The 21,296-nt window shown below is 44.2% G+C and overlaps 1 protein-coding gene across 3 annotated transcripts in view; it reads right to left on the reverse strand.

Moving 5' to 3' along the window:
* LOC119656004 (protein CBFA2T2) overlaps positions 1 to 21,296 on the reverse strand; it is a 112,254-nt gene that overhangs the window by 41,416 nt on the left and 49,542 nt on the right. For 2 of the 3 annotated variants that reach the window (XM_038062245.1, XM_038062244.1), the window contains one exon: positions 18,703 to 18,790. In XM_038062245.1, the coding sequence (XP_037918173.1) occupies positions 18,703 to 18,790 (88 nt within the window). The remainder of the gene's footprint in view (positions 1 to 18,702; positions 18,791 to 21,296) is intronic. The other variant, XM_038062246.1, reaches the window with a different exon arrangement.

The following is a 21,296-nucleotide window of genomic DNA, read 5'->3' on the forward strand; positions in this document are numbered from 1 at the left end:
CATCCCGGCGGTGTTAGCTTGGCTTTTTGCCGAGATGCAGCCAATTACTAAAAATATAGTGATATACTATTATGAACTTTATTTGAACAGATATCGGTATGGAAGGTATTTCGGAGCCTAGCCACCATATAGTGGCAGCCTCCTGATTTTTTTTCAGATTTTTCGGTTGGGTAGTTTCTAAGATGTGCTCACTTTAAACCCCCGCACTCTTCCCCTTTCTAACAAATGTCAAAACTAAGACCGGCTTCGAAAAGTACTAACCGATACCTTTAATTTGATACCCTACATGACTATATTTGCGAAAAAAAAATGTACATCCCCCCTTTTTGATGTATGGGGACCCCCCCTTAAATTCGACGTAAAAGGATGTAACTCACTGTATGCGTGAGCGTTCACAGTTCCCACCTCTCTACCAAATTTAGTGTCAATGGCTATAACCGTCTCCGAGAAAAATGCGTGTGACGGACAGACAGGCAGACATACAGACAGACGGACAGACAGACAATAAACCGATTTTAATAAACACAAAACATTAAAAACCAACGCTCATTGCATCGCTGAGACTTATGGAAATTTCCTCTTCAGATGCATGATATCCATGGTATGTTATCTCCTCGTGCGACCCTTTAATAATAATGATCGTTTCAGCGACAATCCAATTGGATCAGGGCCTTGAAGCTTGTTAGAGCACTTCGTTCAAAGCTGTAATGGTACACAACAGGATTACAGGGTATCGTAATCCTGTTGTGTACCATTACAGCTTTGAAGGCAACGTGGTCGGCATTGTGATTATTACCCTGATTTGCCTTAGGTAGTCATGAGTCGACTGGTACCCGACATCCAGTCACGACACAGATCACTCTGCCGTGACTTTGGGGCCGTGACCTGCCGCTACGACAACTTAGCGCTCTGACCACTGAGCACCCGGACATTTCTACAGAATTTACATATATAGCAACCTGACTTCTGTGTCCAGTGGCAGCTTTCGTATGACATACATTGCTTGGTTAAAGACGAGGGAAATACGCCCATCGCGTTTGGTTCAAATGCATTTGTAAGGTTATTATTGATTCTGGCCACCACTGGCGACTGATAAGACTTACGCTTTTGATGAAATTAACACGAATTAAAATCAATTAACTGATAGCTCTCTAGCTTGGTCTCATTTCTTTTAAACGTGGCGTTTCAAGCCGAGGTTTCTTGATTTCCACCGCAATTTGTTCTGGATAAATCTGGCCATGCAGTTATTCGCACTCAAATACCCCTGACATCTTAGCATTCTCAGTACCAGATTTTCTAGCGTCAACACCTCTCCCAGGGTTCCTTCTAGGTTACTCCTTTTTCCCATGAATCTTAGATAGTGGAAAAGTACGTATTTTGGGTTCTCTGGAATCCCACCGCAATTTGAACAATCGGGTGAATTGTCCAATTGTCCTAGTGACACCCTCAATGCGCTGTAAGAAAATCATTATCTTCATCAACGGCGCAATAATCGGTCTAGGTCTGCCTTAGTAAGGAACTCCAGACATCCGGGTTTTGAACCGAAGTCCACCAATTTGATATTTCTAAAAGCTGTCTAGCTCTATCTTAGGTTTATTGAGCCGGATTTTATTCACAATTAGGCGGTCGTAATATCGATTATAAATTTCGTCGTTGTGTAGGCTACGGAATCGTACATTATCACAAAGGAGGGCCATAATGCTTCCGACGACTCTCCTATCAGACACGGCTAAGAGTTCGCAATTTTTCTTGGTAGGAACTTATCTCTGTGGGTTGGAAGAATATCCTTAAAATCTTCCGTGCTTGTTGTAAAAGACCACTGAAAGGGATAGATATTTGTATCCTAGTAAACAGTAAATTTTAAAATTATCCTGCAACCGAAACTTAACAACGTCTCGAATAGGGACTACACTCACCCCGAAGGCTGTTGGATATAGAAGATAGACTATGATTACTTTCTGGAATGTACGCACTCCCTCGGTAACGTTTCATATCGAACACGAATTCCAACAACATCAGTAGGACATTTTGGGCCTAAACGAAGTAAGATGGTGAGACTCTGGAGAGTACTCCTCTCCCTCATGCCACGCTAATGCCAATGTGCTTTTGTGCTCTGGAAAGCCAACCGGTAGTAGACGCGAATCCAATGTTGAGTTGCTTCTGACAGCTACCCCAAAGCGCACTCTCTTGACCTGTAAGCCGGTTTTTGATAGACTTCTGACTGCAAGATTCCGGTCGAGGTTAAAAAGCATCACAACTGTACAGTGCCATACACCAACGGAGACTTTCGATATAGTGGAAAAAGATGCTTTTTACGAGCAATTACGCGTAGTTCAAAGGAAGCTTCCTAACATTGTGATTGTGATGGGTGATCCGAATGCCAAGTTGAGATCTGACAACACCTTCGTCGGGCGTGTGATGAAGAAACACGGCCTTGGCGAGCATAATGATAATGCTGGGAGGTTTGTGGATTTCTGAAGCTTCTACCGCCTCGTCATTGGTACCACATTGTTCGCGCACAGAGCCTGTCATAAGATCAGTTGGGTTTCAAGTAATTGAAAAGATACAAACAATTAGATCGATCATTTTGCGATCAGCTTTAGATTTAGGCGTTGCCTCCATCGGCATCAAATGGGTAGCGTTCGTAACTTATCACAAGGTTGGGGAACCATCAGCCATCAAGTTAAAAATCGACGCTTGTATAATCCAACTGTGGCTCGACAATGGTAGAGCTATCTTCTCGATCTGACGGCAGATACTTTAAGAAACCTGTTAGTTACCGTAAATGGGGATGTGGACCGTTCCTCCAAACAGAAGAGAAATCAAGGCACTCAATCGGAGTAAAGCCGTTGGGGTAACCGGTTTCCCCGGAGAGTAATTTTTCGTTGCACCTACAGTGACTACACATCTGTTTTTTCCTGTCGTATGCGAATCTTGGAAATCCGAGAACTTTCCAAGAAAATGGAAGAAGGAGATGATCGTTAGGATTCCAAAGAAGGGCGCCTGTTTTTAGTGTAAGAATTTGAGTGATACCTGTATAATTGACTTTGCAAAGATAGTAGCTAAAATAATCCAGGAATAATTCAAAGAAAATCTCGAAAACCCGGTCGACACAGAGCAAACTGGTTTCCATTCCGAATCCTCTTGAATGCATCACATCACGCAAAATGTCATGTGTTGCATTGAGCTGTAATCTCAGAAAATCTGTGGACCAAGCGGTGGGTTGCATACTGTCGTGGATATTATTTCTTCCTGTTATCGATAACGTTCTTCATGCTGCCTTGTCCGATGGCATCTTTCCTAAAACACCTCGACTATGTTGATGACATGTCTTTGATCTCACACCGGAACATTTACTTTGGACAATGGATTTGGAAAAAGAGGTAGGTAGCGTGGTACTTAAAATAAACACCAACCAAACCAAGTTTCTGAGTCTGACGGGTCATCGTACTACCATGATCACAGTGCTTTTTTTAATGAAGCATAAGCAATCCTGCCAGAGTTTTGGTTAAATTTTCCCATGAGGACCCTAGATTGCTCCATTCCTTGCAAGTTCACCCAATATAGTTCCCTCAAACATTTTTCGTCAACCTTCTTTCGATTTAGGCAACTCTCCAGTCCCAGTATTTTGGTTATTCTTTCCCATTTCTCCGCTGCCCACCACACTTATGTGCCATTCGTAAAGGTACGCTTAAATGCACTTCAGATGCGCCTAGGAGCTGTCGAGATGTCCGCATCCTTAATATGCTGTTTCACTATAAGTGCTCTTGCACATCTCGCGAGAGGTGGTTCCACTGCATGGTTAGCCAGAAATACAATTGTCGTTCGACTATAATGTGCGGCCTATCCATTGTAATTTCCGCCTTCATCACATCGCCTATGGGTGACAGGCTCATGCACCGATCAAATTCTTCGTTTGAAATAGTATCAGGCCCACGTATTACGATGATACGTTCCAGACAGATCTTAACGAATCCTTGGAGCTCTCGCGTGACAGTGGTGGTCACTTTCCATATGTTACTCCCATATAGCAATGCAGAAAGAACACTAGCACGGAACTTTCTGAACTTGTTCTTGGTATTGAGGTAACTGTATTTTCACATTTTAGACAGGAAAGATGTCATCGTCCATTGAACTTCTCTACGTCCCCCGGACAAAGCAGCATTAAGACCACAGGTAACCAGAAGAAATAATATGGGTGACAAGATACAACCCTGGTGAACTCCGCTATGGGCCTCAAATTTCTCTGAGACTTTACCTCGGTGTGTCATCATATGTCGCTCCGATAGTAGTTATGTGTTTCTCCGGAACACTCTTTCTACGTTGAGCTCGTCAGATACACTCCCTATTCATGCTGTGGAAAGTTTTCTCAAAATCAAGGGCAGGTGAAGTGAACACCTAAACTCCCCGTACTATTCCAAAATGATCCGTAGGGTCTTGTTGTAATCTAATCTATGCAGGAGGATCCAAGCGGAAATAACCTGCCATCCTTCGATTAAGCTTTCGAGATGTTCTTTGATGCGTTCCGGGATTAGTTTAGCCACCATTTTTGCAGGGAGCATGCAGATACCGCCAGAATTGTGACAATCAGATCATGTGACCTTTTTTGGAATATTAACGATCATTCCCTTCCCGCATTAGACATTTCGTCTACAAAAGGTGGAACTTATACGATTAAGAATCGAGGTGAAGTGTTCATTCCACCTCTTCAGTTTCTCGTCATCGTGGATGAGACCCCGGCCTTTAACATCATTCGCAGGATCATCGAAAGATTTAGAGCCACATGCAGGTTTTTTGTTGGATGCGGTATACATCTTTCGTGATGCGGTATACATCATTGGGTTCTACGGCATATTCCACTTCCCTGATAAGCACAATAACCAATTCCCTGTTGCCATGGTACGGTACAGTACGCTTTAATTTTCAGGATTTTGAACGATATGGGAGTTGAGCGCGTCACGCCTATCACTTGTAGAGCCTTCAAACCCTCTGTTCATCCATTCAGTTCCCGCAATCAGCCAGGTGTCAATTTTGCAAGTTGCAGTTCTCTAACCTTGTGAGAAGTGGCGGATGCAAAGCAGACGGTCAATGTGATTCTTCGTGAAGTGTCGATCAGTTGAAACCCAACTGATCTTATGGCAGGCTCTGTGCTCGAAAAATGTGCCACCAATCCAGAAATTTACAAAACCCCACCATTATCGTTACGGTCACCAAGACCGTGTTTCCCCATCATGGGCCCGAGCAAGGTGTTGTCAGAGCCCATATTGGCATTTACATCACTCATCACGATCACTATGTCACCTTTAGGAAACCTCTCCTGAACTGGGTATAACTGCTCGTAGAAAGCAAGGAAGTTTCCGTTGGTGCATGGCACTATAAAATTGACTGTTTAGTTAGTATAGTTTAGTGGGGCGAATCGCAGCTCCAAGCACTCAAACCTTTGCTAGGCCCATTGTACTATTCCCGGAAATCGCCTATTCATCGGCCTCTCGCTGGCGGCATTCGCAGGCCTTCGCGAATCTGAGAACATTCCCCAGAGAAGAGAATGCGCAGGACCAAGGTGTCTTACCAAGGTCTGAGGTCTGAGGAGGCCAAGCAACTGCATACGAAGTGCAGGACCGTCTCTTCTTCCTCCTCGCATTAGCTGCATATAGCTGAAACCACTACTCCGATTTTTTTCATGTGGTAGTTTAGGGGCAGTGTCTCGTCAAAGGCCCTACTAGGGTTTTCATGTGCCACTTTTAAAGGGACAACAAAACTGCCGCTCTAGCGGTCTCGCGTTCCTTCACAAAGATTTTTTCCTGCGGGCAGAAGATCAAATTTCTCCATTCTGATGCATTTCCCCCATCAGAGAAGACTTGACAATAGATGGCCGGATGGCGAAAGCTGTTTCTGGCCCCACCATTGTGGGTTCAGAACCAGCGATGTTTGAGTGCCCTGGGACCCACATCAGGAATGTTTCATTCATTGCCAAGTTTCAGCAGAAATCTTGCAGTTAGAAGTTTGTCAAAAACCGGCTTTCAAGTCAAAATAACGCACTTTGCGGTAGCGACTAGAAACAACCCAACTGCTTTCCAGAGTACAAAAACGCATTGCCATTAGTATGGCAAAGAGGGAAAGAATGCTCTCCAAAGTCTGACTATATTACTTCGCTTAGACTCAGAACGTCGAGCTAATATCGCAGGAATTCCCTCTCGAGCTGGAGAAACCGAACATTCTGGAGACTCTCGATAGCGTTATCGAGGAGCTACATACATTTTATAAACCAATCATAGTCTGTCTTCCATATCCTTCGGAATGAGGTCAGTCCTTATCTGAGGCATTGTTGACATTTCTTCGTTCCGGTAAAAGGAAGATTGCAGGTTACTGGCTCAAAAATTTGTATCCCTTTGAGTCGCCTCTTACGACAAATAGGGAAGACTTTGAGTGTATTTTTTAGCCCCAATTCATAGGGTACAAATGCCTTAATAGCTCTAAGGCGGTCTTGGGTTTGTGCACCACCCCACACTACTGCACCAGTCTTCATTTCAACCAACTAATATAGGCCACGCTGTGCCATTCTCTCGATCAGGTTTTGTTTGGATCGAATCCCAGTATTCATGCATGTTTGTATTTACCTTTGTGATATTCCATTACTGTAGGCTTATCACTTGCGTGGTGATAACGAAACACAGGCATAGTCTGATTGAAAAATTGAGACTATGTGGATGTCCGATACTCCACATAGGAGTGAACAGGCAAATATATTGTGGACATCAGACTTTCTAATCTTCCTACAGTTATTATAATCTATTTACATTTCCTAACCTAAGTGACTCCAATAAAGGAAGTGCTAATTATTCTGTGAAGAAAAAGAAGAAAACAAGTTCCCGTATATAAATATCCGCTCAATCATCACAATCATTCCAAGAGGATAAGCTACCAACGGCAAGATTTGAAATTAACTATTCAAAGGGTGGGAAAAGACGTTTCAAACTGTTGATTCCAAAATGAATGTTCCCGTAGTCAAACACGAGAATGAATTTGGGTTAGCGTCAAATTTGGAAAGCACTTTTGTTAGCAGGGGTGGTTATACCCGCATATAAGAATCATAATTATAATTTAATTCCCAAATATTTTTCCCCAGGGTAGTGAGTAACCACCATACATTTGTGTACATGAGCGCAAAAAGCGAGCGAACGAGTACAGGTAAGTTCGAAACCAAACTAAAAGGAATTGCCGGAGATGTCAGTCCTGTACATATGCTCGTTGATTTCTTCCTCCTCCAATATTTCCCGTGGATTTTTGAAGAGAGAAATCCGGGCCAGAACCCCGTCAAATGCAGACGATTCGCCAGTCAGGAACAGAAAAGCACTTGTAGGTCGTTAGGTTCACGTATTTTCATTTGTTCTCCCAACCCCCCCTGGTATGGTGCCGACGTATAATTTGGTTGTTGTTGCTATTGCTGTTCTGATATTATTGTTTTTTGGTTTTCCACAGCCGCATCGAAATCCTTAGAGGGTGTTTCACTGTACACAAATACCCGCACAGACTCTTGGTACGTCTATAATACTAGCACCCGGCGAACCTGTTCAGCGAATGAATCTCAAACAGATGCCTGTCTTCCGCATTCAAAATTGTTTAAAGGGAAAGCTTTGGTCGATTTGACTTGATTTCCATATTGAAAACGTTTAGAAAAACATTTTCACGAGGCTGTTGACTGCAAAAAAGTGTATATCCTGTTGATTTAATCGATATTCAGTGGAATAAAACGGAAGCATAGAAAAAATAAAATACGCTTCACGAGCATGTTGATTACCAATGACCTTGGGCTTTGTCGCACATATTCATACATACCGCTGCCTTATGCGAAGTAGTAGATGTGAAATATATTTTGATCCTCTCGAGCAAACGATATCTTAGCTTTATTTCTCATTTTCTGATGAGAAGATAGATAGAGTATATCCAAGCAAAAATACCCATTCCAAATTGCCTTGCTTCTGCTTTGGTAATAGGTGAGGGGATTAAGATTTCCATGACAATGAACAAATTTAGCCTGTCGAAAGGTTCTTTGATTACCCTAACTATTGTGTAAATCACGTGATATGTGCGGCGTAAATGTAAGATTTTATATCGAGACAATTTTGAAATGATGACGAGCAAGTTGAATTTTCCATGGCATTCCCTTAAGGGGCGCGAAGTTCATAGAGAGAAGGAAGAAGACCCCCTCTTCGATGCTGATGATAACTGATAACTGTAACCCACTCTAAAAAGTTATGGCGCCTAAAAGTCTTTTTATTGTATAAGAATGGTAGAGAGGGGAGAATATATAGAAAGAAGAGGAAGGTCCCCTTTCAAAACGGGGCTATTTTGACATTATAACGATTAAGTTTAAATTTGGGCCCCGGAGGAGGAAAGGAGGGTATGAGGGAGAAGCGGGATTTAATTTTTCATCAGCCTATTAAGGGGGGCGTTTTGACATCATCAAGAAGAAGTTCGCCCTTTTCTAACCTCGTCACGTCACCCGCAGCGAAGTTGTTACGGTGTCCTAAAGAGGGGTTCTTTTATATCATTAATAAGCATGTTGATAAAGCAATCCTTGACGCCATATTATGTGAATAGCATGTTAGTTCCAAGACCAGCTAAAGGGGGAGGGTTTGGGGTAATGTACCTAGTTCTGTTCCCAGTAGAACTCGTCGTCGGGGAAATTGAAAAGTGTGTGTGATAGCTCCACCATACTCTATCCTGACTAATCATACACCTTCGTCAAGGGGGTTTCAAACAACTGACCTGGTCCGTCAAGTTCGGGGGTCGAAGCGGTAGACTTATAACCTGTCATCCACCAAAAAATCAAACATCATATACAGAGACAGGATGAACAACCTCGGAAACGATCACGCAAACGACTAGTCGTTGGATCCTAGAATGTTAGATCATTAAACAAATCTAATGCTTAAACAGGCCAGCAAGTACAAACGAAGGGTTCTAACTTTCCAGGAAACGAATTGGAATGGTTGCAAGGTAACTGACATGAGGTCGCCCACAATCTTCAAAAATAGGAAGCTATCAGAGAAACGTGAGTTTGGAGTAGCTTTCATCGTGGATAGGGACTTTAAAGAAAATATTATTGATTTCAAACCTTTGTTATCTCCTATTCTAGCACAGATCCAGCAGCTCATCAATCAGCTCATCACTGGAAGCTATCAGTGCCCTTCTCTTTCTTTGGGAATAACGTGCGATTCGTAGTTGTCGAGTATGAGAAGAACTGAGATTTCCTTGGTTGATCCGCAATGTCTTTAAAAGTACAAAGTTCCAGAAAGTGTTCTGCATTCATCCATCTTAAAATAATGGAAGTACTTGTAACTTGCAGGGAAAATAATATCCCCAAAACAAAAGTTAGATATAAATTTATTTAATTTAACGGACAGCAAACAGAGTAAATTCCAATTACTTATTATCCTCAGGAGGAGGAGCAATCAATAATCTTATCCTATGCTTAAAACTACTTAAAGTAAAGAAGTTAAAAAGACCAAGCTGTTGGGCGTTGTAATTTCGGCAAAGCCTAGGAATCGGGGGATGACAGTAGACTTCGAGCTCTGCGAAGGGCACGTTGAAAATGTCTGCGATACGTGTGTTATAAGACGCAGGACCGCAGGTGATGCCGTTAGGAATCCATCAGACACGAGGACTGTTGTACAGCGTATAGATCCAGATAGGATCTACGTTGTTGTAGGAAGGGAAGGTTCAGAAAGCGGAGGCGGAAGGGGTATTCCACACGAGGGAAGCTTTTCTTAAAGAAGAGGGAACGGGTGAATTTACGTTGCATATTTTCGATGGCAAGACAATCATAGTTACGGGAGGGCGACGAAAGCCGTTAATAACAAAAAATTACAAAGGGAACAGAATAGATCCCTGTGGGACGCCAGAGGAGGGAGAGAAGGACCGGAAAGTGCAGCCGCCAAAAGAGCCGCGGCAGGATCGTTTGGAAAGGCAACAGGCAAGCCATAGAAAAAGCGGTATGCGGAGGGAGGAGGCGACCCAACTGATTGCGGTCAGGGCTGAGTTCAGATCTTCGAAGTTCGTCTTACGAAAGTTGAACTTGATAGGCTTGCGAGCGGCAGGAGAGTGGAGTCGGGATATTTGAGCATCGAACTCAAGGGCAGGATGATGGGCATTAGGGGAAAACGGAAGACCGGGTATGAAGGGATTGGGAAAGACAACGCACAGGAAGGATAGAGAGGCTAAGGTCAAGAAAGCGATCCAAGAAGTTTCTAGAAAGGTCAAACTGGACGGCGCCACAGGTGGTAAAGTGGATAAAGGAAGGAAAGGGTGGATGGAGTTATTAGGGAGAGAGGGAAGGCTAGGAGTAATGGACCAGAAGAGCATGGGAGGATTAAAGTCGCCGCAGAAGATGCAAGAAAGTGAGGGAAACAAAACGATTAGGAGCTCTGATAATCGGTCGAAGAAATTCTCGTACAGAGAAGGTGGCCTGAGGCAGGGAAAATATACACACGATATGATAAAGGGGCATACGTTTGGCGGAATGACTCGTATGGTGACAGAATCGTAGGTGGATGAGTAGAAGGAAAAGATGATTTCGGCACGGAGAGGGAACTTAACAGCTATTAGGGCACCTCCGGCAGTTGACTTGCCAAGTGCAGTGCAGTCTCTGTCACAACGAAAGATAGAGCAACCTCCGAGGAGCTCGGAATCTAAAATCCTGTCATCCAGCCAGGTTTCAGAGATACACATGACATGATGTTGCAATGCTAAGGGAGACAGTTTGAAATCCGACAGCTTGGTCCTTAGATCCCCTACCATTTTGACAAAAGAGTATATAGTTGTCAGAATCATTTAAGTTAGATGAAGTAGGCGGGTGGGCTGGACATTTTTACGAAGCTTCATCATCAACGGCGCAACAACCGGTATCCGGTCTAGGCCTGCCTTAATAAGGAACTCCAGACATCCCGGTTTTGCGCCGAGGTCCACCAATTCGATATCCCTAAAAGCTGTCTGGCGTCCTGGCCCACGCCATCGCTCCATCTTAGGCAGGGTCTGCCTCGTCTTCTTTTCCTACCATAGATATTGCCCTTATAGACTTTCCGGGTGGGATCATCTTCATCCATACGGATTAAGTGACCCGCCCACCGTAACCTATTGAGCCGGATTTTATCCACAACCGGACGGTCACGGTATCGCTCATAGATTTCGTCATTGTGTAGGCTACGGAAACGTCCATCCTCATGTAGGGGGCCAAAAATTCTTCGGAGGATTCTTCTCTCGAACGCGGCCAAGAGTTCGCAATTTTTCTTGCTAAGAACCCAAGTTTCCGAGGAATACATGAGGACTGGCAAGATCATAGTCTTGTACAGTAAGAGCTTTGACCCTATGGTGAGACGTTTCGAGCGGAACAGTCTTTGTAAGCTGAAGTAGGCTCTGTTGGCTGACAACAACCGTGCGCGGATTTCATCATCGTAGTTGTTATCGGTTGTGATTTTCGACCCTAGATAGGAGAAATTGTCAACGGTCTCAAAGTTGTATTCCCCTATCCTTATTCTTGTTCGTGTTTGTGTTTGACCAGTGCGGTTTGATGTTGTTGGTTGATTCGTCTTCGGTGCTGAAGTTGCCACCATGTATTTTGTCTTGCCTTCATTGATGTGCAGCCCAAGATCTCGCCCCCATTGCCGCCTGCTCGATCTGGATGAAGGCAGTTTGAACGTCTCGGGTGGTTCTTCCCATGATGTCGATATCGTCAGCATAGGCCAGTAGTTGGGTGGACTTGAAGAGGATCGTACCTCTTGCATTCACCTCAGCATCACGGATCACCTTCTCGAGGGCCAGGTTAAAGAGGACGCATGATAGCGCATCCCCTTGTCGTAGACCGTTGTTGATGTCGAATGGTCTTGAGAGTGATCCTGCTGCTTTTATCTGGCCTCGCACATTGGTCAGGGTCAGCCTAGTCAGTCTTATTAATTTCGTCGGGATACCGAATTCCCTCATGGCCGTGTACAGTTTTACCCTGGCTATGCTATCATAGGCGGCTTTAAAGTCGATGAACAGATGGTGCAACTGTTGTCCATATTCCAACAGTTTTTCCATCGCCTGCCGCAGAGAGAAAATCTGATCTGTTGCTGACTTGCCTGGAGTGAAGCCTCTTTGGTATGGGCCAATGATGTTCTGGGCGTATGGGGCTATCCGGCCTAGCAAGATAGTGGAGAATATCTTATAGATGGTACTCAGCAACGTGATACCTCTATAATTGCTGCACTGTGTGATATCTCCCTTTTTATGTATGAGACAGATTATGCCTCGCTGCCAATCGTCAGGCATTGATTCGCTGTCCCATATCTTGAGCACAAGTTGATGAACCACTTGGTGTAACTGGTCGCCTCCATATTTAACCAATTCGGCTGTAATTCCATCGGCTCCTGGCGACTTATGATTTTTTAGCCGATGAATTGCACGGACTGTTTCTCCTAAACTTGGTGGTGGCAGTATTTGTCCGTCGTCTTCAGTTGGCGGGACCTCAAACTCGCCGATGTTCTGGTTGTTCAGTAGCTCATCAAAGTACTCAACCCATCGCTCTAATATGCCCATTCTGTCGGAAATCAGATTTCCCTCTTTGTCTCGGCAGGATGAGCATCGAGGTGTATAAGGCTTCATCCTGCTGACTTGTTGGTAAAACTTCCGCGCCTGGTGCGGTTGCTCCCTGTACTTTTCTAGTTCACAGACTTGTTGGTTCTCCCAGGCTTCCTTTTTCCGTTGGTGAAGTCGCTTCTCCGCTCGACGGAGTTCGTGATAAGTCTCTGCGCGTGCCCGCGTTCTTTGAGAATGCAACATTACTCGGTATGCGGCATTCTTCCGTTCCGTTGCTAGCTTACATTCATCGTCAAACCAGCCGTTCCGACTCCTTTTGCGGCTGGGGCCAAGTATATTTGTGGCCGTATCCATGATAACGTTCTTCAGGTGGTTGTGAAGATCATTAGTTGATGCTTCATCTCCAGGTCCTCTATTGACTGCGGTTATTGCGGCATCCATTTCCCTCTTATAGGTGTCGCGGAGGGTTGTGTTGTGCATGGCTTCAATGTTCACTCTCACCTGATTGTCAGAGGGGATTCTAGGTGGTATTGTTATTCGAGCTCGGAGCACCATGCCAACGAAATAGTGATCCGAGTCTATATTGGCCCCCCTATATGTTCTGACATTCATCAAGGCTGAGAGGTGGCGGCGTTCGATCAACACGTGGTCAATTTGGTTGAAAGTGGTCCCGTCTGGAGAGGCCCACGTATGTTTGTGGACCGCTTTCCGCGCAAACCAGGTACTTCCAACAACCATTTCGTGTGACCCTGCTAATTGAATAGTCCGCAGTCCGTTATCATTTGTTTTTTCGTGTAAGCTATGGGAGCCAACGTATCGCCTGAATACGGGCTCCTTCCCTATTTGGCTGTTAAAATCCCCAAGTATGATTTTGATATCATATCTGGGACAGGCTTCGAGGGTTCTTTCTACTGCCTCGTAGAAGGTATCCTTCTCCGACTCTGCAGTCTCCTCTGTAGGGGCGTGAACGTTTATGAGGCTTATATTTCTAAACTTGCCTCGCAAGCGCAGAGTGCATAGCCGTTCGCTTATACTTTCAAAGCCGATAACAGCAGGTTTCATTTTTTGGCTGACTAAGAAACCTACTCCGAGCACATGGTTTACTGGATGGCCGCTATAATATATGGTGTAGTGGCTCTTCTCCAGGAAACCAGTCCCTGTCCATCGCATCTCTTGCAACGCAGTTACATCAGCCCTATATTGGGACAGGGTATCGGCTAGCTGCTTATCAGCTTCATCTCTGTACAGGGAGCGCACGTTCCATGAGAAAATGCGCAAATCGTTGTTCCTTTGTCGTTGCCGGGTCCGTCGTTTTAACATCCGTCCTATCCGAGGCTCCTGTTGTGGCTTCGTAACGGTTGTTTTCCGTGTAGGGTTGTCAGCCCTACCCAACCCCCAACCTGGAGGACCAGTTGGTACAATTTGTCCCGTTTTTAGGCGCGGGAGACTCGCCTTCATCCTTCTCCGTCTGCAGCTTTTCGTCAAGAAAGAGCTCCCAGCGGTCACCACGTGGAGGTGGAGATAGGGTTTGGTAGTAGAGCTGTTGGTGTCGGTTCAGCAGGCATTTCCCAGGTTTTATGCTCCATCGTGGGTACCAATCCACGTTTCGCCCCGTGACCTATACTACCCTTTGACCACGAAGCTTAGTCCTCTAATAAGGCTTGACGAAGACCCCCTGTGGCCAAAAGGAAGATTGGACGATAGTATCGAAGTCGTGGGGATATGTCACTTTGAAGGAAGCTATCACTCGGTCAGGAGACCCATCCTTCGTCAGCTTCACACATGAGAGAGGTGACAAAGTTGAGTTGGCTTTGCTTCTGTATAGGGCAAAATTTCATCGGACGTGGTGTAGTACGCTAGCCTTGACACGAACAGCTGTTTCGACTTGGAGCCCACTCAGGCGACAAGAAGTCAGAAAGGCCTGCGATTCAGCGGTGGCGGGTGTCGATGATGCACACGAAAAAACGTGTGGTGATGCTAATGTAGCAACATGTCTTTCGGATCGAGGACGATTTTTCAGTTGGCTAGTGGATGTCGTCGGATTGATACAATCTTTTATAGCCCCACTGGGACATGCGTGGCAGGTAGAGGCAGAGAATTAGTTGACCGGGGCGACTTAGTTATGGGGCCATATTGTTGGCCGCATTCACCGGGAGGGCATAAGCAGAGCCAGTCAGTGGCGTCTCAGAAACTGAGTCTACGTTGGTGCTCGATGAAGTACCAGCTTGAGGGAGTGGAATTGACGGTGATTTTGAAACAGCATGTTGAATCGACGCCAAAGTCGCCGTGTGTTGATGCAGCAGTTGAATTGCATCAGATAGCGTGGCCCCGCAGCAGGCGTTACAACGATATATAACGTTCGGTGAAAGTTTTTCAATTTACCAAGAGGATTTGCAGTTCCTGCGCAGCGTTGCGGAGCACCGTTCAAAAAATGAGGCTTGAATTGGCCCCTAGAAAAATGAAAAATGGTGGTGCTGTATTTCCCGTTGCACTTACACCAGTGCCATCGTGACCAGGGTGTCAGGCTCACTGACTGACATGACTTAGTTAGAGATTTGGACCGTCATAACACTGGCCTGGTCAACATTCCACTTTTTTCAAGGTTCTAAGTCACTCTCTCTCATACAGTGTTTTCAAATGATTGAAAAACTTACCAACATTAGTTCGGTTGAATGCTGTATGCTATACACAAAAGAATACCCTATACCTACACACCCCACAAAAATAAAAGCAAAGAAAACATCCAGAACCTACACAATTTCGTGAAAACCCGAGTTTACAAATAGCTCAAAATATAAGAACACCATAAACACACTAGGGGTTTGGAGCGCGTAATGAGGGTGGCGAGCGTATAATCGATTTTGCGGACACCCATGACCTTGTACTCATGAATACATGGTTCATCAAAAGATTGTCTCATCTTTCTACATTTTATAGTGGGAAAAGAAAAACGCAAATCAACTATAGTCTCACAAGACACCGACATTTTACCACTGTCTCTGACTGCAAAGCAGTTAGCACCTATGAGACCATCGCACCTCAACATCGGCCATTGATTGCCGTCCTGCGAATTAAGCCACCGATAAGTTTGAGAAACGCACTGGCCCTTGGCGCATTAAATGGTGGCGACTTCGTGAGAAGAAACAAGAAATGATGTCACTTATGCGATTTCCAACCATTACGAATGTGGAAGAATCATTTAACCAAATGAAAGACACGATCCACAAAGCGGCCTCTGCAACCCTTGGGGTCACCAAGTTGGGAAAGCGATACATCAACCCAGATACTTGGCTTTGGAATGCTAACGGTGAAATGAAGGTCCGTGAAAAGAAACGCTTCTATCACAAATTTCACGACCATAAAACGCATGTTGGATCATTATAAAAATCTTTATGATAAACTGAACACTCGGGATGGCGAGAGAGATCTGTATCGACTAGCCAAAAGCCGTAACGAACGTACACAGGATATCGAACACCTCTGCTCTCCACAATCATTGTCGACATTTGGACCAGTTCCACCAGTCAGCGCAACTGAAGTCGAGGACTCAATTGAACGGATGAAATCGGGGAAAGCCGCTGGACTTGACTACATTGCATCTGAGCTCTGGAAAGCGAAGAGCTGGGACCCAAAACTGTGGCTCAGTGAATTCTTTAATCGGGTTATTGAGGAAGGTAGAAGACCATCTGGCTGGCAAGAAAGTACCACTGCTCCAATATAGAAAAAGAAAGGTAGTCCAGCAGAATGTTCAAATTACCGTCCGATCCGGTTACTCTCCCATACCATTAAAATTTTTGAACACATTCTTGACAACCGTATTTGCGAAATCGTTGAAATAAGTTGAAATAACCGTGTATCAAGACGGATTTGTCAAAAACTGTGGAACTACTGATGCAATACACAGTGCGCGGTTACTCATGGAGAAATACCGTGAGAAGCATGGCCCTCTTCACATTGCATTTCTGGATCTAAAGAAAGCGTTTGACCGTGTGCCTCACGAACTCATCTGGTATGTTTTACGACAACACTTAGTGCCAGAAGAACTCGTACGCTGGGTTCAATTGGTGTACCACGATCCGAAAAGTAAAGTTCGTAGTATGGCGGGTGTATCAAAATCGCTTCGTGTCTCTGTTGGTGTTCATCAAGGAAGTGCCCTCTCACCACTCCTCTTTGTTCTCGTTATGGACACCGTCACACGGGATATCCAACGTCCAGCGCCCTGGTTCCGCAGATACTGTTTTCCTAGCATCTGATAGCAAAAATGATCTGGTGGAACTTTTCCCAAAAATGGAATGATCGCCCCAAGGAAGACCGTCTCAGATTGAATCTAAACAAAACTGAAATTTTAACAACCGATCCCCATTAAACAAACACAATCACTGTCAGCGGCAGTGAGTGGGTTAATGCTATCAGCCAATGGAGAACTGCGTTATGAAATTGCTTCACGCATTAACGCAACCTGGATGAAGTGGCGTTCCACAACTGGTGTTCTGTGTGATCGACGTATCAACGAACGTCTCAAATCTAAAATTTACCGCAATGTCGTTCGTCCTGTCGCTCTCTATGGTTTTGAGTGTTGGCCGACTATAAAAGACAATGAACGGCGTGTTGCGGTAATGGAAACAAAGATGTTGCGTTGGACTCGTGGCGTGACACGTTTTGATCATATCGGAAATGAGGATATCAGCGATAGTTATGGGGTTGCATCGATTGTGGAAAAATTGCGAGAGAGGCGTCTTCGATGTTATCGTCACGCAATTCGTGCTAAGGAGAATTCACTTGCCAAGATTGGTCTAAACATCGAAGTCGATCGTAAACGATCAAAAGGCAGGCCGAAACAACGGTGGCTTGATACGCTGGATGGGGTTTTAAAAGCCTCGGGATTGCACCCAGATCGGACATTCAATAGAGCCAAATGGCGAAACCAATCACGACGAGCCGACCCCGTTTGTGAATGGGACAAAGGCTGAAGAGAAAGAAAAAGATATACCCTAGGGAAAAATAAAACCAAACAAAATTTTCATAAAATCGACTCACAGCAAAACCGATTTTGATATAAAAAAAAACATCAATATTTCCTAGTTTAATTTTGATTCAATTTTTGCTGCCAATATTACCAATTTGCCCCTAGTGTCCGGATAGCTGAGTGGTTAGAGCACAAGGCTGTCATACGAAAGGTCGCGGTTCGAATCTCACTGGTGGCAGTGGGATTTGCACCGTGATTTGACGTCAGATACCAGTCGACTCAGCTGTGAATGAGTACTTGAGTCAAATCAGGGTAATAACCTCGTTTGAGCGCAATACTGACCACATTGGCTGCTACAGTGTACTGTAGTGTACCGTTACGGTTTTGAATGAAGTGCTCGAACAAGGCCCTGATCCAATATGGATTGTTGTGCCAACGATTATTATTATTATGAATTTGCCCACCAATTTTTTACCAATTTACCCCACGCAACTTTTTTTGGCTGCGATGGCAAATATATACAATATACGTACAAATGAATAGAAAGTTCCATTATATTGGTGCCGACCATCCTCAACTTAACTTAGGAACTTACTTTTAGTGAAACAATCGGCAGCGAAAAAATGCGTGACAGCGCTGTCAAAATACACTTTAGGGGAACGATTCACAACTTTCGTCAATCATTCTTGGTACCAAAAGTCCCATACAGTAGAAATTTCACGTCGGCAACTGTTATCGATCGAGAGATAGTGCATATTATTGATTTCGACAATTTACTATTTTGCGCCAACCTCCTCTACATTTGGGCGAACCAACAGCGATGGTGCGTGAGTGGGGTGGGTGGCTATGCCAGCCATATCTTACAAAAGTTACATGAACCAAAAGTCTGAGCGCTCCTGATATTCAATGGTTAGGTAGGTTGTTACAAATTCTTCTTCTTGGATCAACTTATACGAAGGAACATAGATGGGTGAACAGAGTTTAGGGCGCTCAGACTCTACCGGCGTTAAATCTGCTTCAATTTGCAGAGGAGGTTTCTAACGGACTTACGTTTGGAAAAATGGTTTTCCTATTGGAAGACAATTTATTTCTTAGGGACTTAGGTATAAACTACACATTATTATCGAATAGAGGAGAGTACATATCAGAAAATGCCATACCCTTCGTTCGGCGATTGTTGGCAGTTGATTCATAAACTTCTTTATCTGGAATTTCTTCTTTAATGATTGTTTTACCATCCAATGCCATCTGAAAGGAAAGAAAGGAAACAATTAATATACTTGGTATTTGATAATCGTAAGTTATAAAGTTAATGATGATATTCGGCCCAGTTTAAGAAAGGAAACCTGGTAAAGGTCATAGAATTACCTGACAAAACTCTACCAATGAAGTCTAATACAATGGACGAACGGAATCGAATCATTATTGATACAATTAGAAACATATTTCCTCCTTGCCAAAAAAGCCCCGAAAGGTCAGAGCGTAGATCACCGCCCGGTCCTCTCTGATGGGACACACGTTTCACCAAACTAGAACACGTGACACATAACATCATCATCTTTAATGTGCACCACTTAAAAGTGGCATGTTCTCTTTCATGTTACCCCATAAACATCAAACAAAATGAAGTTGTATTTTGTCAATAGACGTGCTAATTGCTTAGCTCACCTAACCGCTGGCATTCCCAAACATTGGACGACAGTCAGAATTGCGGAAAAGACATTGAGTGCTTGCCAGCAATTCAATTCCTCAAACTTTTCTTCAACGTATCTACTGAATTCTTTCACTTAACATTTCGCAACACTTCCTGCAAAACAAACATCCGCAGAAGCATCGTGTTTCCAATCACTCGACGCTGGCACCAGCATCACTTATATGGACCAGCAGAAGCGGCAACTGAACGTTCTCCACGTATGCAGGCCTTCTAATTTCAGATGGAAGCAACATGCTGTGATTCTGAGATAGATTCCAGATTTCGATTTGATTATCATTTTTAGAAAAGAAAGTTGGAGTGAAGGTGTTAACCCTTGAATAGTATGGAGGAGTACATGCCCGATTTGGGTTGTGTTTTTTCGATTCACTCAGAGATCTCCATCAAGTATTATAATGTAATATAAAGAAAGCACGTATATCTCTGCTGTTTTCAAGACAAGCGCTTCTTTGAGATTTGTTACAGATATTCCTAAAAATGAAGGCGTTTGGGTTGCACCCGGTGAGATTTATCAATAGAACACTGTCTGGCTGCTGGTCTGTTGATTTATGGCGGCTGCAAGGGTTAAACATACACCGACAGGCAATATGATAATCGTCTTCATCACTATGCAGCAAATGCTTCTTGTCCATCAAAAAATCAATCTTTAAGTCTGGACGAGTCCCGACTGTGGGCCATGGGCGGCCCTCAATGAAAACATCCTACTCGATTTCGATTCATGATTCTAGCGATATAATTATGGTCTGGAAAGTGTTTCGCCGCATGGTGCATACTGGAAAGGCGAGGAAGGCGAAAATATTCGGCAACCAATCTCCAAAGTATGTTTCCCGTCAATGTCGTAAGTCCGCCTGAAGGCCTGTTGTTTCTCATCTCCATGAGTTGGCTGCAAAACACAACGGAGAGGGTATTCGCCTCGGCAGAAAAGTCTACACTTGATTCGGAGCAATCCGCCATCAAGTTGATTTTCTATCGTACCCGTAAATGCCATGGAATGAAAGAGAAAGATCCCTCCATAAAGTTGGATGCCTTCTTAAGTGTTCTGGCTGTAGTACGCTATAAAACAAATGCTCCGGCGGGGGCAATAGAACTTCACAATTTTTAATTCAGTCTAAATATTTTGGGCACAAGTCAAGGGGCAGGAAGGAGTTTGCAAACTTTTCGATAGCATGAACTCGCCGCCCTAATTTTAAAGGTTATGGCGAAGGATGGCACTGCATATGATTATATTCCAAATTTACCAGTTAATTCTTTAAATGGTTTGGCGCGTTGACGTCCTTGCGCCGGAAAAGTACTACATTCATTGCAATGTATCTGAAATAACAGCGAAAATCTTCTCAAATAAAATTCCTCCGTATACACACTGTACCCACTCTAAGTGCTCTCAATTCTCAAACGGATGCCATCAGACTCTTTTTGGCACGTAGGGAAAGCATTCAGACCTGTCAACTGCAAAGATGAAAAACAGAAGTACCGCCAAGCCAGTGGAGTCGTGGGAGAAGGAGGTCGTTTCCCATAGAAAAACGAAAAGCAAAGTTGTTAGGCCAACCACCGACCGACTCTCATCCCATCCTGACTCGAAATGAAGAAAACCAAACAGCGCGGGTGGAACATTCAAAATTGAACATCACTTGAAACTGTCAGAAAAACTCGTGAAAAACTGAAATGAGCCCAGATGCTGACGTTCTGTGTGTCTGACATGTGACACAAATGACTTTCTTTCTACGTACACACAATGTCGATTGGTCCTTAATGATGCCAAGTTGCCAGGATGCTTGGCGTACTATGGCAGCTTGGCCGACATCACTCGCTGGCATGTGCATGTAATTCGGCTGCAGATGTTGTCTCGGAATCATGGCCATATTAGTTACCTCCGCACAATCAGACCTTGCGAATTGGGGTGGCATGTGGCTGCATTTACATGTGTAGCAAGTGGAATTGCAATTTGCAAGCCGAACTTCGAAAGTATCACGTTCGCCACAGTAAAATCCTTGCCCAGAATAATTCGGGACCCTTTGGAATTTTCCATTTTCTTCCCATCGTGCC

This window comes from Hermetia illucens, chromosome 4, assembly GCF_905115235.1.
Source record: "Hermetia illucens chromosome 4, iHerIll2.2.curated.20191125, whole genome shotgun sequence".
Classification (NCBI taxonomy): domain Eukaryota; kingdom Metazoa; phylum Arthropoda; class Insecta; order Diptera; family Stratiomyidae; genus Hermetia; species Hermetia illucens.